Consider the following 16,178-nt stretch of genomic DNA (forward strand, 5'->3'; position numbering starts at 1 on the left):
TTCTGAATTCTAGTTGCCTTCTGTCTAAGCAGTTTTCTTTTGTTGCTTTCATTGAGCTGTTGTTATGCTAGTGTATAAAATATATAAAAAATATATATAGTTAGTTTTTTTTTAAATGTTGATGAATGAAAACTCTTAACAAAAATATAAATATGATCTGTTGTTGTATGTTTGAAATGGATAAAAATGGATCTGAAGCTAAGGGTATGAAATTATTTTCAATTATTTTATTCTGCTGCTCCTATGGTACTGCTTTGTTTATACTTTGGTTTCTTAAACTTTCAACTATTTTTAACAGTTTCTTGCCATCCATATGCCACCGACATTACATATGATAGTTTGGGTTGTGGAGTTCTTATTCTTTTCATTCTGGATTTTCTGAATACTACTTGGAAATCTTTTTTACACTGCAGAATGTAGAAGAAAGTGAAGAAAGAGCACTACAGGTTTAACGCTCTGATTCTGAGTTGCTTGCTCATGTCTTTCGAAGGTGATTGCTGTGGTCAGAAAAAGAGAGTTGCATAATTTTTCATGCTTTGATGTTTGTATTTGACGGAGTAATCTTTAATTAATACAGTTATTCTTAGGTAGAAGTTTATTATTATTATGATTACCTTATGGATTGAGAATGATTGTATTTAAAGTATACCTATCAGGAGACCTAAAATTAGATTATTGGAAAATCACAGCCTAGATATACTTTAATCTCAGAGAAATTAAAGTTGAGACATACTTGCCAGTTTTAAGTCAAAATTGAAATAGTACTAGTAATTCATAAAACAGTTTATATAACAGCGAAAAATAATCAAGAAATTTGTTAATTGCTGGTTGGTTGCTACAAATAATATCTTCAAATAGTAGATATATATATATATATATATATATATATATATATATATATATATATATATATATATATATATATATATATATATATAGAATTGAAGGATGCTGATGCTAAATTGAATATATGGGGGTGGTTATAATCCTTTTTCCTTTTATAGTGCATATAATTTATATTTCATATAGTAGTTCCTAGGTCTGGATCAAGCTATATATTGGATTAATATATATAAATATGGCCTTTTTTAAATGGATTATGGCCCACAATTTGTGCTAAATATATTTAAATGGATGCTATTTTAATTTCAAATGTAATTTTCAAGCAGTTCATGCTGAGCAGTTAGACTAATGCTCTAAAGTTGCCAAGGGTTTACCTGCCCTTTTGGGGTTTTCTCCAGCCACTTCTTCGATTCCTACTTTCTAAATTCCCCCATTTTTCAAATTTCTATGGTTTTTTTATGTTTTAAATTAAGAAAAAAATTTAATTCTCAAGAGCATTTTAATTTTATGCTTTCCAACAGGCTTTTGATAGTTATCTATCCACCACTACTACCACTTCTTTTATTCTGCTGCTCCTGTGGTATTGCTTTGATGTTGCTGTGGTGCTGATTATCTGTTGCCGAACCGCTATTCGCTGCCGCTGCTACCTTTCTAATTCTGCTTCTGCTGCGCTACTACTTTGGTGCTGGTGTTGTACGGATTACGACAGTATTTAAGGTTGGTTCATGTGAATTTAAATACATCTCTTAATTTGTTATTAATGTTATGTGGACAACTTAAGTGCTTTCCTGAGGCACTCACTTCAGGACCTTTAAGAATTGCTAAAATTTAATTTTCTTCGCTATTTTATGTCCAATGCCTTCAAAGTATTTTGGAGACTTGGAAAATTGTCTCCTAGTTAATTAGGAAGCTAGACTCGCAGTTAGTGAGACTAGCAGTAAAGACTTCAAACTAGAAACTTAGCTATCTATTTGAAATATATAGGTTTTCGATGGATGTGTCCAAGGATTGGATGGATACACCACGTCATGAAAAAGAATATCAACTCGGTGTAGAAAAGTTTTTACACTTTGCTTTTTCATCACCGGGAATTCCTCAAGGGGATGAAATTCAATGCCCATGTGCAAAGTGTTGTAATAGACTTTGGTTAAGGAGAGATGTCGTGTATGACCATCTAATATGCGATGGATTCCCCCATAATATATGCAAGGGAGCCATGTGAACCTGAAGTGATTCCCAGTCTCCCAAATGATAATGGCGAAGTTGATCTAGTGAGGAATGATCTACGAGCAACCATTATAGATGTGGCTCCAAATATGTTTGCCAAACAACGTGGTGAGGAAGATGAGGGGAGTGAATACGGGTACATGGAGGACTCTGATTCTGAAACATCTTGACATGTTTTCATGTAATGCTGTTTTGGTAGAATTCTAAATGTCTCATTTGTTTTAGTTATTTTGCTTATTTAATTACTCGCTTATGTTGATTATGTTCGTTTAATTATTCATAAAATAATATTTTTTTCATTGTAACTCTTTTGTGTATGCAGAATGGAGAAAGGAGAGATCGCTAAAAGAAAACGGATAAGTACCTTAGCACAAAAAATGAAAGAAAAAAGTCCAAAAAAAAAAAGAATTCCTTTGAGGTTACACAAGTGAGGTCAAGTGCTAAATTGCTACAACAATACAATATTAAAAGAGAAAAGATCATGGCTGAAAATAAGAAGGCTAGCTTCCAAGCTCAAGACCCAAAAGATCAAACAAGAAACCAACCCATCACAATCGTGGAAGATGCCATTGAAGAGCAAGTTAGGACTCCAAAGAAGAAAAAAAAGGTGTAACCAATGTCACTTTTTCAAGAATGTGAACATAATGGGAACGGGACAATGTCTCAAGCTGAAAAGACCTCCAAAACTGGGAATCAGAGGACTGTTGAAGCTGATACAATGGAACAAAATGATTTAAGTTCTGATGATGAGGGAGAAGATACAAGCGAGCTAACTGCAAGTTCAACGAAAAAAGGAATGAGTCTTGACATGTATTTTAAAAAATACATGGAAAAAATACAAAGGCGAAATAAAAAAGGAACATTTCTTGAAGTACAACACAAAGAAAGAAATGATAAAGAACCGACCGTTAGAGATCCCGGAGGTTCAATTTCGCAAACTAATTCGGTATTGGAGTCTTCCGACTGTTAAGGTAATATTGTCTTTTAGTTCTTTATGTGATTAAACTTGGTGTTTTGGAAAAAGGTAGTGTGATTTTGAAAAAACAAGAAAACATGTTTATTAAGAATAATAACATCTCTTTTTCATGTTTATATTTAGGCTGTGTCTACTAAGAATGCTGAAAATAGGTCAAAGCAAACATGTCCTCACCGGATGGGTTCCACAAATTTTGGAATAGTGCGCAAGCAGCTGGTAATGTAACTTATTTTTTTGTAATTTCTCATTTATATTCAGGTTGTAGTTTACTAGTTAGCATGCTTCATGTAAATTTTTCTATATGTACTCTAGCGCGACTCTAAAGAGAACAGTGAAGAACCATCAAGAGTTGAAGTTTTCATAGCAACTCGCACAAGTAAAAAAGGAAAAGAAATTGATGCTAAAACGCAAAGCACAATTGTGAGTTGTTTGTATTTGTATTTGGAAATGTACAATATTAATTCTATTGTGATTTCTATAGTGATTTCTATTAATATTGTTTGTATGCTAAATTAATGCGGCAGGCTGAACTTCAAACCCGCATAGAGGCAGGGGAAAATGATGAGGATGCATTTGTAGGAGTGTTAGGAAAGGACCAACCAGGTCGAGTTCGTTGTTTTGGGGCTTCGATTACAAAAAGCTCTCTTAAAAATGATGAGGAGATTCGACAAGTCAAGGTTGAATACAACAACAAGGTTGAATCATTAGAGAAGAAGATGGACGGTGTATGTAGTTTATTAAAGGTATTGGTGCACCAAGTCAACCCTGGAATGAGTGAGGAAGAGGTAGCAGCCTTAGTGCAAGCTGCCCAAAATTCTCCTTTGGATGCCTCAAGTAGCAGACCGAGAAATACTCCTCGCTCCTCCGAATCAACTCATATTCCACCCAAAGATGTAAGTCACTATCTTTGGATATTCGATATATTTCCATTTAAAGTAGTTGACTTATTGTTGTTGTTGATTTTGGACATTTGATAGTGAGATAAAAGATTCTAAATGGTGCTAATGGTGTTGAATTGGAATCTGAATTCAAAGTTGTTGACTTTTTAGTAGTGTTTTATTTTGTATCTAGTGTGGCATTGAATCTCAATTTTGGATTGAATCTCAATTTTGGAAAACACGAGAAATCTTTGAAGATTTGCACTTTTTTCCTAATCAAATTGGATAAAGAAAAAGAAAAGAAACCATAATTGAATTTTAATGTTTTTGTTTGTTTTGATTTTTGCAGACTCCAGAAGGAATTAATGGCTCTCATGGTATATCTCATTTTGCTTGATTTATTTATTGGGGATCAGTTATAGAATTGATCCATATGCAATTTGTATTGATTTTCCAGTTGCTAGTATAAATTGTGCATGCATGTGACTGCAGTATAGGGCTACAAGAATGGTTAATTTGGTTGTGAAATATATTAGGAGTTAGGGTGATACATGCCATTGTTGAGAAACATGTGACTGTTGCAGAAAAAAAAAGGAGGGGAGGGGGGCAGTTTGATTGTTAGCTTCCTAGCTATAGCAGTACCCTTTTTTCCTTTTTTGAAAACTTTAAGAACAAAAAAAGTATCCTGGCTTTCAATGAAAGAAAAGCCTTTGCTGGTTACAATTATTGTACAACTATAACATTCATTTGTTGATAATATATGTCTCCATTTTTTGGTTTGGTATAAGATGCACTAACACAATAATATTTAAAATTATGCAGGGAAGTGTTGAAAACAGTTTCGCTCACAATGGTGATCAGTAATCATGAAGTTTTATATTTTGTAATGAAGTGTAAAGGAAGTAGATAATGTAACCCATGTTGGAATTGTAATTCATGTATTAAGAAACTGCTAGTGGATGAGACTTTGATTTTTGGTATTTTGTTAAAGTATAACTAACATGTGATCAAACACTTTCTCTGTGACAAGTTTATGAAGCAAGGATTTGTTGATTTAAAATTAGTAGTCATCTTTTAAATTTTGAAATTATCTATGATTTTGTAAGGTTTATAAAAAAAGTAGTGCCAATAGGTACTGAACTATTTTACAGCCACGCTTTAAAAGGGTGGCCATACACAACAGCAATCAACAGCCACGCTTTATAAGCGAGCTGTAATTCAGTTCAGAACCTATTGGCACGCTTCTAAAGCGTACCCATATCTCTACTTGTTCCCACGCTTTGGAAGCGTGGCGATATACGTTGCAGTGCACATGAACAGCCACGCTTTAAAAGCGTAGCTGTATCTCACACCTATTGGCACGCTTTTAATCGTAGCCATATGTCTTGCTATTGGCACGCTTTTAATGCGTAGCTATATGTCTTGATATTGGCATGCTTTAAAAGCGTAGCCATATCTTGCTTTTGGCACACTTTAAAAGCGTAGCAATAGTTCACACATATGGCCACGCTTTTAAAGCGTGCCGGTCTTTAAAAGCGTGGCAAGAAAAAAAGCGTGCCAATAGGTCACGAAAAGCGTGGCGATAGAGCAACCGGCACCCTTGCAGTTGTGACCCTTTGAAAAGCGTGCCGGTAGCTCAAAAAGCGTGGCGAAAAGCTATCGCTACGCTTTTAAGGACTTTTCGCCACGCTTTAAAAGCGTAGCAAAAAGCTTGTTTTCTTGTAGTGAAAGTCCTTCCTTTTGAGGCAACTACATTTGACAACTTCATGTTAATTGGTTGCCCTTTATATTTGTCATTGGCTGTTTTTTTGCTAAACTATAAAATTTACCTTAATACACTAATGCTTTGTGGTTTTCAATCACTTTTGTGGCATTCTTTAACATATTACTGTTTTTGGTTCATTTCATAAACAAATATAAATACAATAAATTTATAATTAACTAGGTTTTCATTCCATCAACAAATACCATTTTTACATATATTGCGCGTCCAATGAATAAAGAAAACCCACCACCAACTCATTTCACTCATGATTTACAATACATGCAGGATAATTATCAACATTATCAATACAGACACAATTAACACCAACAATTAGGTAACTACTTTTTTGCATCTGGATATCTTCTAACCTCCGAAACCTCCAATCAAAGTTCATCTTCACTTGATGATCATCGCCAGAAGATTCTAATTTATCAACTTATTCATCATTTTCAGTATCTGTTCACACAAAAGTTCACACCATCTCTTTCCACTTGTCTATAATAAAAAAAGATATAACATGCTCAAACTTTAGACAAAAACAAGAGAAGAACAGTGAGGTAAGGACAATCATAACAACACAAGTAATACTGATAACTTACATTATAATTAGGACAACTATAAAATTGTTTGTTTGGATTTGAATCTACTCCAGACCATTTGAAAATTGGCCGGCAGTCATAACTGCACCATTCTAGCAGTCCTGATCTTCTGCTTCTGTTTGGCGTTCTCGTCTAATTCCAACTAAATGGAAAAAATGAATAGAGCTTCCAGCTGTTGCACCACCCATCATCGATATGACGAAGAACAGCAACCAAAAGAATGAGAAGAAAACGATAAACAAGAAAAAAAATAAATTTTTTGAATATTTAAAAATTTAGAGTTAAATATAAAAAAAAAATCAACATGAATATAAATTAAAAACGTGCCAGCTAAACTAGCTATTAGAGCTATCTAATGTGGCAAAACAAGACCACGTAAACACTGTGATAATGATTCATCATCAAAAATATTTCTAAGTACTATTATAAATATTTGAAGTTCTATCTAAAAAATAATTATAAAAAAATTAAAATTTTAAGAACTACATTAAATATTCACGCAAACTTCATGTACTATTGTAAAAATTTACTCAATTCTTTTTAGCTAGCTGCCTGAGTGCCTGCATTATTATTTTGTATGATTGATCATGATGTATATATAATGAATGAGACCCGTGACTTTATGTGGTCCTATACTCTCTAACTTCTTATCGGAGTTCAATAGAAATGGCTGCATTACATGTGTGGTTATAAATTATTTTTTAGACTTAATTAGTTTGAAAAATTCTATATATAAAAAGTCCAAAAAGCAAAAATGTTTAAATATATAACTGGACTAAAATCTTCTGCTTGGTCATGCACGTGGATACAATAATTAGACTCAATCATCTGCTAATCGCTATATACGACAAACTTGAAAGGATTTGGATTATTTTGAGGAACACTAGAAATATTTGTCCAATGACGTGAAGTATCGGTCATCACCATCTTATTTTGATATTTTCGGCCACCAGCACTGCTCCGTTGAATCCATTTTCAAATTTCACTCGACATTCGACACGTTGCTTATCTTTCGTATTAAAACAGCACATGTTGTCTCCATGTGTTTGACATTTTTGAATATTTTCTTGACGCATATGGTACAGAATATGCTTTTTATAATATTTGAATTGATTGGTATACTTAAATCATGGAGTATGAAGGGATTTTTTTTGGGCAATTTACGTTAGTAAATTGTTTCAGTTTTAATATTACGTAAATACATTGTTTCCAAATCTAATACGCAAATACATTGATTCACATATCTATATAAACTGTTACTGACAGTAGCGATTTACAGGTGTGCATAAATCGCTACAACTAGCCGCGGTTTACGTGTTAAAAGGGTAATACATAAACCGCTACAAGTAACAGCGGTTTACGTGTGTGCGTGTGTGAGGGTAAACCGCTATAGGCTATAGCGGTTTACGTGTAGTTGGCTGAATGGGACTGCCTATATAAACTATGGAGGGGCCAAATGTGGAGAGGTAGAGTGTTATTCACAAATGGAAGGGGAGGATAGTTTTGTGGCTCTGGTTCACTGCTCTGGAAAAATTCAAAAGAGCAAAAGACATGGTGTAAAATTCACAGATAGAGAACCGTTTAGTATTTTTATCCGATCGTCGAATACGTTGGCAGAGATTAAGCTAAGCATATTACGGAAGTTCGGTACCTGTGGGACGAAGTGGGTAAAAAAGTTATTTTACAAGATTCCCATTGCCGTTGTGTCAACTGGTGTGAGATATGAGACCTTCGTGATCGGTCGGATGAAAACCTGCAGGTCTTGTTTCACCGCAGGCGTAGTTTTCCGGAGGTGAGGATACCTGAGCTGCTTGCGAAGTTGGAAGATGATGTGGATAGCTCTAGGACATCGGCACCGAATCCTCAGTCGACCACAGCCGGTGGTGCATCGACATCGATGCCTGTGATAGCAGCGGCAGTTCCGATTCCTGAGCCCGAACATGCTGGGGCTGTTCATGCATATGTTGCTCCTGTTGTGCCTGATTTTGAATGTGATGCCGGACCGGATCGAGTTGAGAATGCACTGTGTGACGATGATTCGGATGAGGAGCCTGTCGATATTGGTGGGGACAGTGATGATGATATTCCAAGAGGTACATGTTCAACCCATGGAGGTTTCGGTTCTGGAACACAAGAGTACCCTCCCCACCTCTCTTCTTTGAACTTGGAAGCCATCGGCCAACACCAGAATGTAGATGCAACATTCGATGGGCAGGGGATGCATGATGGGACACCTCTGACTGAATTTCAGATTGGCCAATCGTTCCAGAGTAAAGAGGAAGCCGTGTTGAGTGTAAAAAATTACAGTATTCGGCGTGGAGTTGAGTACAAGGTAATGGAGTCCGACAATCTGAAATATCAAGGGAGATGCAAGGAGTTTGGTAACGGGTGCAGGTGGTTGATTCGGATAGTCATGCGGAAAAGGAAGAGCACATGGGAAGTTAGGAGGTACAACGGTCCGCACACGTGTATGGCCACATCGATATCAAGCGACCACAAGCAACTTGATTATCATGTCATCTGTGCGAGAATCTTTCCATTGGTTAGAGCTGATGCGTCGGTGTTGATTAAGGTGTTGCAAGAGGCAACGGAGGCGACATATGGATTCAGGCCTAGTTATCGGAAGGTGTGGTTGGCGAAGTAGAAGGCAGTAGCGCAGATATATGGCGATTGGGAGGAGTCATATGCGGATCTACTTCGATGGATCCTTGGGGTCACATCCACGATGGAAGGTTCCGTTGCTCTGCTGAAGACCTCCCCGGTTAGAGTGGGTGACCAAGTTGATGAAGATAGAGCCTACTTTCATCGGATGTTTTGGACATTTCCTCCGTGTATTGAGGCATTCCGCCACTGTAAGCCGCTCGTAAGCATCGACGGAACACACCTCTATGGCAAGTATGGCGGGACATTGTTGTTGGCGATTGCTCAGGATGGTAACTCGAATATTTTGCCTGTTGCGTTTGCACTCGTGGAGGGAAAAAATGCAGAGTCTTGGTCATCAAGGTTTTCCACAAAATGGCAACCACCGTATATGTACCCGGTTCGCACTCTTGTCCCCAAATAACTGAGTCGATAACAGCATCATGATGTAGGCCCGTGCGTAGATGCGGACAGTGTCCTCGTTCGCATCTAGTGGTAGCACCCTAAACCTCTCGTGGAACCATGTAAAGTGTACTGTCATCTGCTTGACCTTATTCGGTGGAGGCCGCTCACCGAATAGGTCCTCAAACCACTCCCAAGCTGGTCGGCCACCCTCCATGTATTTCTCAAACTCACCAAGGCAACCACTCACAACCTCCCCATCCACAGGCAGCCCTAGCTGAAATGCCACGTCTTGCAATGTCACTGTGCACTCTCCGAAAGGCATATGGAACGTGTGCGTCTCAGGACGCCACCTCTCAACAAACGCACTAACCAATGGCTCATCCAACCAGAACCATTGGCTGTTTAGCCTGGCCAAATGGTACAATCCAGCCCTCTCTAAATACGGGATGATCCTTTTATGCATGGACATATTCTGTTGCCGTCTCACACTGTATATACACCTAGTGGGTTGCACAGAACAGCAAAAAAATACAAAGTCCAATTAAATTCTCCTATCCATAAAAAAATTCCCCTATCTAACTGGATACAAATATCTTAAACCATCAACAAATGATGAACCATCAACAAATTCTCCTATCTAAAAAAAATTTCCCTAATCACGATAGTAAAAATAACAACACACATACTTGAATAAATAACAGCCAGAAATATAAAAATATTATAAAGCTTTAAAATTAAAAACTTCATATCATACAAATACACTAACCAAACTAAAATAATTCACTAACGTCAACTGTCCCTTTCCCTAAACTAAACCAACACCATGTAGAATAACATTCATTGAAGGGATTTGAAATTCAGCTAAGTAGTCATATTTATAACTTAACAAGAAAAACTCAAAATACTAAACCAAACCCATTAAACTAACATCCTAACATGCGAAACCTAATTTCAAACTAGAGGGAATAATCTATAAATTCTAGTTCGTCTACCTTACATACAATTTTTCTGACTAACATATGCAAAGCCTAGAAAAAAATAATTATTAACTAACCTCGTCACCAATAGAACCGGCAATATGCGCAACACCGTTCAGTCGGTACAAGGTCCTGTCTGCCATGATAACTCGCCGGAAGTCACCACTGAGATACCTCGGACCCGCTCTCAACTTGCTCTGACCTCTCTCTAGAATTTCCTCTCTCTAAAAAACTTCACAACCCCTCTAAATGAATAATCCGCGGCTACCACCACGGTTTATATACACAGCACACTACACGTAAACCGCTATAGCCTATAGCGGTTTACCCTATACACGCACACATGTAAACCGCTGTTATTTGTAGCGGTTTATGCACACCTGTAAACCGTTATTGCCAGTAGCGATTTATATAGATATGTGAATCAATGTATTTGCGTATTGGATTTGGAAACAATGCATTTGCATAATATTGAGAGTGAAACAATTTAATAACATAAATTGCCCTTTTTTAATATATAGTTATGGTTGAAAAGATAAGATAGACCATTCTTTTCATATAACTGACCAGAGTTTTTATTGCTTTCAGACATATATGTGTACCGAGAATATCAATATTCTAGTTGTTTTAACCGTTAATCTAAATTATAAGAAATATATATAATATATATTAATTGAAATCAACGGTTAAAATAATTGAAATACTGTTATTTTCGATATATACTTAAATTTTTTTCTATATATTTACGGTAACAGAAAGTAACTCACGTTTAGCAATCAATTTTTTGTTTTTCCTACTGTGCAATGTCGCACCCTCCTTTTCCAAGTTGTATCGCCGCTTCACCTATCCTCCAATCTTTTTGGTTGCCAAATTTCTTAACTATGATACAAAATTTTTTTAATCAAAATCTTTTATTTTTTAAAATTTTAAATTTATAATTCTTTAAAAAAAATTTATATTATTTACTAAAAATTTTGATATTACTTTTAATTAAATGATATGTTTAATCAATGCTGTATTTTTTTATTATCTTTTTTTGTGTTATTCTTTTTCTTTTTTTATTGTGAGAAAAAAATAGAAAAAAAAAAGAAGAACAAAAATATACATAAATCTAAAGAAATGCGTGTCTATAAATTTGATTTTATTAAATTTAGTTATGTATTTTGTTTGATACTTTAATTTTTTTTATGATTTAAATAAATAAAGAGTATTTTTTTTATACATTAAAAGAGGTAATTAATGCAACATCGTTCAACCACCTCCCCCTTCTTTTCTTAACTTCAAATTGGTTCTTTTCTTTTTTTTTTTTGAGCGGTACCTTAGAGATCATTTGAATGCAAAATAGAAGTCACCAAAAAAAAAAAGAATGCAAAATAGAAAATAAAAAAAAGAAAATAAAAAAATAAAAAAAAGTTAATTATTTTTATATTATTTGGATGGAAAAAAAATAAATACAAAAAAATAAATTTTTTTTTATTTAAATAAAAAAAATATTATAACCAAGTAAAATTAAATTAATATTCTTTTCTATATTATATATAAATTATAATATATTAATGTATGTAAATTATTTTTTAATCACTCATTTTCTTTTCTTTTGTTTATTTTTTCCCCCAAATTCCCTTGAAATAAATACTGCGTTAGTTCTTAATCGTTATTTATTAGTTGTTACTCCTTGAATTCTAAAATTATATATAGTTGTGATGATTTAGAATATAGACTAAAATGTTTCTTATATAAGTTTAAAATTGATTATTTACCTCATAATTTAAAAATTCAACGAAACGGCTAATAAAAAATAGTAATCAATTTAGAATTTGACTCTATATAATATAATAAAAATATTATTTATATATAAATATATATAATTTAATTTATTTTTAATATATATTTTATTTTAATAATTAATTTTGATAAATAATTTTAGTATATTGATAAAAACAGTCCATAATAATATAATATGATGCCGTAAACCAAAAAAAGTAATTGAATTTGGTTACAGGATAAAGATAAAAGATCCAGTACCCAAGTCCCGCCCATTCTCAATCTATTGAAATATAAAATTCATATCGTGGTGCCGGTGCTAATGCTACTAGACGACTAGTCTACCACCGCCACAACCACAATTAATTGGAGCCTCCAAATATAGTAGAAACTTAGATGCAGTCCAATTCATATAAAGTTGATAATTGAGAGTCGTATAATGATTTAATTGATTTGACTAAATTTTTATCTAATGACTCTAAATTATCAACTTCACTTAAAATCAACTCCACATGAAATTTTTACCACCAAATATATTATTACTTAATTACTTAATTTCACAACAGACACATACACCTCCACGGCTCCGCTATAAAATCCAATACCTTGCATCAACAACAGAAAGCAAGAATTGAACAAACAAAATGGGTTCTTTGAACATAACAAAGAATAATAAGCCACACGCGGTGTTCATGCCATACCCAGCACAAGGACACATAAACCCAATGCTAAAACTAGCAAAGCTTCTTCACCACAATGGCTTCCACATCACGTTCGTTTACACCGAATACAATCGCAACCGCCTTCTCAAATCCAGAGGCTCCGACTCGCTCAGAAACCTACCATCCTTCCGATTCGAAACCATCCCCGACGGTCTACCCGTGGACCCTAACCCTGTGGATGCAACGCAGGATGTACCGTTACTGTGTGACTCCACTAGTAAAAGGTGCTTGCCGCACTTCAAGAAGCTGATTTCAAAGCTGAATGGCGGTGACAGCGGTGTTCCTCCGGTGACTTGCATAGTATCTGACGGAACGATGAGTTTCGGGATTGAGGCAGCGGAAGAATTGGAGATTCCAGTGGTGGTGTTTTGGACGGCTAGTGGGTGTGGGACCATGTGCTATATGCACTATCGCCAACTTGTTGATAAAGACTTCACTCCCCTTAAAGGTATGTACTTTCCTCTCTGAATTTACTTTTCTATAAATTTTTTTTTAATTAGATTCGAACCCACAACCTCTTAATTAAGTATGAACAGACTATGTCATTTGAGCTATTAGTCATTAGCTTACTTTTCTATAAATTAATTTTAAATAATAACAAAATAAAATAAATATTAAGTAACTAATGTTTTTTTTTGTCTTGTTTTAAATAACATTAATTAATTTTCTTTTTGCTTATACTAAAAATATTCCTTCTTAAAAACATTCTTATATAATAATAAGAAAAATACTAAAAAATTATTAAAATTTATTATTTTTATTTTTTAGTTATTAATTAATTATTAATATTTAAAAATAAAGTAAAGTATTGTTTTTGTTCCCAACGTTTGGGGTAAATTCTATTTGTGTCCCTAACGTTTAAATCGTCCTATTTGTATCACGTTTGTAAAAGTGATTCAATGTTATCCTGCCGTCAATTACACATCATGAGCGCTTTAGTTTGAGTTTTAAAAATCTCTTCTTGAAGTTAGAATATAAATGTTTGGGATATAATTGATGATCTACTCCGTGAAATAGCTCATCAAATATTGAAATTAATTTCTACAATATTTATATAATTCACTTTTCTAGGGATATAATTGAATCTAAACACAATAGTGGATATAATATTAAAATCGAACACATTCAAGTGAAACCTAATTGAGAATGAATACATACAAGTGAGAATAATTGAAAAATATAATTTGACTTGTTAGTATAATTGATAGTAAGATAACATTGAATCACTTTTATAAACGTTAAGGATACAAATAGGACGATTTAAACGTTAGGGATACAAATAAGACTTACCCCAAACGTTTGGGACAAAAATGATATTTTACTCTTAAAAATATAATTTAAAATATATACTTAAATTATTGGACTAAAAAAATTGTTTGATAATTAAAAATAATTTAATAGTTTTTTAATAATTAATATAAATTAATAAAAAATAATTAAAATTTATCTTATTTAATAATTAATAATATTAATAAATATTAAATAAAACAAATTTTAACAGTTTTTTTTTGTTAACTCTAGCATTAATGATGGTGAAATTAGTTGATATGGTTAGTATTTTATACTCTAATTAAAAAAAATTGTGAGTTCAATTCTTACAAATAATATTGTTTACAAATTATATATTATAAAAGATCTTTTTTTAAAAAAAAGTTATAGGTCAAATTTTAGAAAAATGTGTTTAAAATATCAATAACATTAATTAATTAGAAGATATCATGTTTCTGAGTTTCAGTATGTGCCATACTTGACATGCAGACATGAATGATATCACAAATGGGTATTTGGAGACAACTATCAACTGGGTACCCGGAATGAAAGAGATCCGATTGAGGGATATGCCCAGCTTTATCAGAACCACAGACCCAAATGATATTATGCTTAATTTCTTTTTAAGAGAATCCAAGGGAGCTCAAAGAGCTCATGCAATCATAATCAATACATTTGATGCCTTAGATCATGATATCTTGGAAGCATTCTCCACCATTAATAATTTGCCACCTGTCTATTCCGTTGGTCCTTTGAATCTTCTACTAAACCATATCACAGATAAGGACTTGAAATCCATTGCATCTAATCTTTGGAAGGAAGATCCAAAGTGTATTGAGTGGCTAGACAAACAAGAGCCAAATTCAGTGGTGTACATAAACTTTGGTAGCATCACAACTATGACCAGTGAAAATTTAATAGAGTTTGCTTGGGGAATTGCCAATAGCAACAAAAAGTTCTTGTGGGTAATTAGGCCAGATCTTGTGGCTGGTGAAAATGCTGTGTTACCTCCTGAATTTGTGGAAGTGGCAAAAATTAGAGGCATGTTAGCAAATTGGTGTCCCCAAGAACAAGTTTTGGCTCACCCATCAATTGGGGTGTTTTTGACACACAGTGGTTGGAACTCAACATTGGAAAGTATGTGTGGTGGTGTGCCCATGATATGTTGGCCCTTCTTTGCTGAGCAACAAACCAATTGTAGGTTTTGTTGTACGGAATGGGGAATTGGGTTGGAGATTGAAGATGTTAGGAGGGACAAAATTGAGAGTCTTGTGAGGGAGTCAATGGATGGAGAGAAGGGTGTTGATATGAAACAAAAGGCTTTGAAATTGAAGAAATTAGCAAAGGAAGCTGCTTCTGCCCCAAATGGATCCTCATTTCAGAATCTAGACAAGTTGATTCATCAAGTTCTCTTGAGCAAATTTGCTAAAAATTGAAGTGTGGTTTAGATGGAATAAGGTGTCGTTTTTCTTATGATAGCTAGTGAGAAAATATTTTATTTGTAATAATTTCTGTCTTCCTCCGTAGATTCGTATAGAACCAAATTGTCGAGTTGATGAATGAATGAAATAAAATAGATATGTGAATTATTTCTAAAAATATCAAGATTGTGCTAAATAAGAGGTCACATATATATAGTTAAGGTACAACTTGTTTATTAACTTATTATCAATATTTGTGGATACTTTAACTTAGTATCTTTTGTTCAAGCACGGTACCTTTTGTTCAAGCACGGTACGTATTCTTCAGCTAATGGTTACCCAAATATAAGTTAACACATATAATAACAATATCTGTTAAATGAAATAACTATATTATGTTAACTCCTTTCAACCTTGTGCTAGCTACTTTACATATTTTAAACTGTTTAATAAACTTTATAGTACTATAGCATTATATATATAATTATATATATTCTCAAATATTAGATTTAGATAAAAATATTATTAGAAATTACTGTTTATATATATATATAAACAGAAATTAAAAAAAATGAGGGATAAAATGCTACACTTATATAGAGTAGCTATAGGTATACTACTTGTTACGATTGTAAAGTGATGTAGTAGTCCTGAAAAGTGTAGCCTATTCTTTTGAACTTTGGTAACCACTA

At 33.8% G+C, this 16,178-nt stretch overlaps 1 protein-coding gene across 3 annotated transcripts; it reads left to right on the forward strand.

Annotated features, from left to right (window-relative positions):
- The first annotated feature begins 12,247 nt into the window (after nucleotides 1–12,247).
- Nucleotides 12,248–15,664, forward strand: LOC112755812 (7-deoxyloganetin glucosyltransferase). 3 transcript variants are annotated; one of them, XM_025804106.3, is made up of 2 exons: nucleotides 12,248–13,244; nucleotides 14,555–15,664. In XM_025804106.3, exons 1-2 carry the CDS (start codon nucleotides 12,719–12,721, stop codon nucleotides 15,499–15,501), a joined length of 1,473 nt encoding a protein of 490 aa, XP_025659891.1. In that variant the 5' UTR covers nucleotides 12,248–12,718; the 3' UTR covers nucleotides 15,502–15,664. The 3 variants fall into 3 exon arrangements, with proteins under 3 accessions (XP_025659891.1, XP_072053827.1, XP_025659892.1); XM_072197726.1 differs by having other exon boundaries at nucleotides 12,695–13,628; nucleotides 14,068–15,664; XM_025804107.3 differs by having other exon boundaries at nucleotides 12,698–13,244; nucleotides 14,532–15,664.
- Nucleotides 15,665–16,178: the final 514 nt, after the last annotated feature.

The sequence above is a fragment of the Arachis hypogaea genome, chromosome 6, assembly GCF_003086295.3.
Source record: "Arachis hypogaea cultivar Tifrunner chromosome 6, arahy.Tifrunner.gnm2.J5K5, whole genome shotgun sequence".
Classification (NCBI taxonomy): Eukaryota; Viridiplantae; Streptophyta; class Magnoliopsida; order Fabales; family Fabaceae; genus Arachis; species Arachis hypogaea.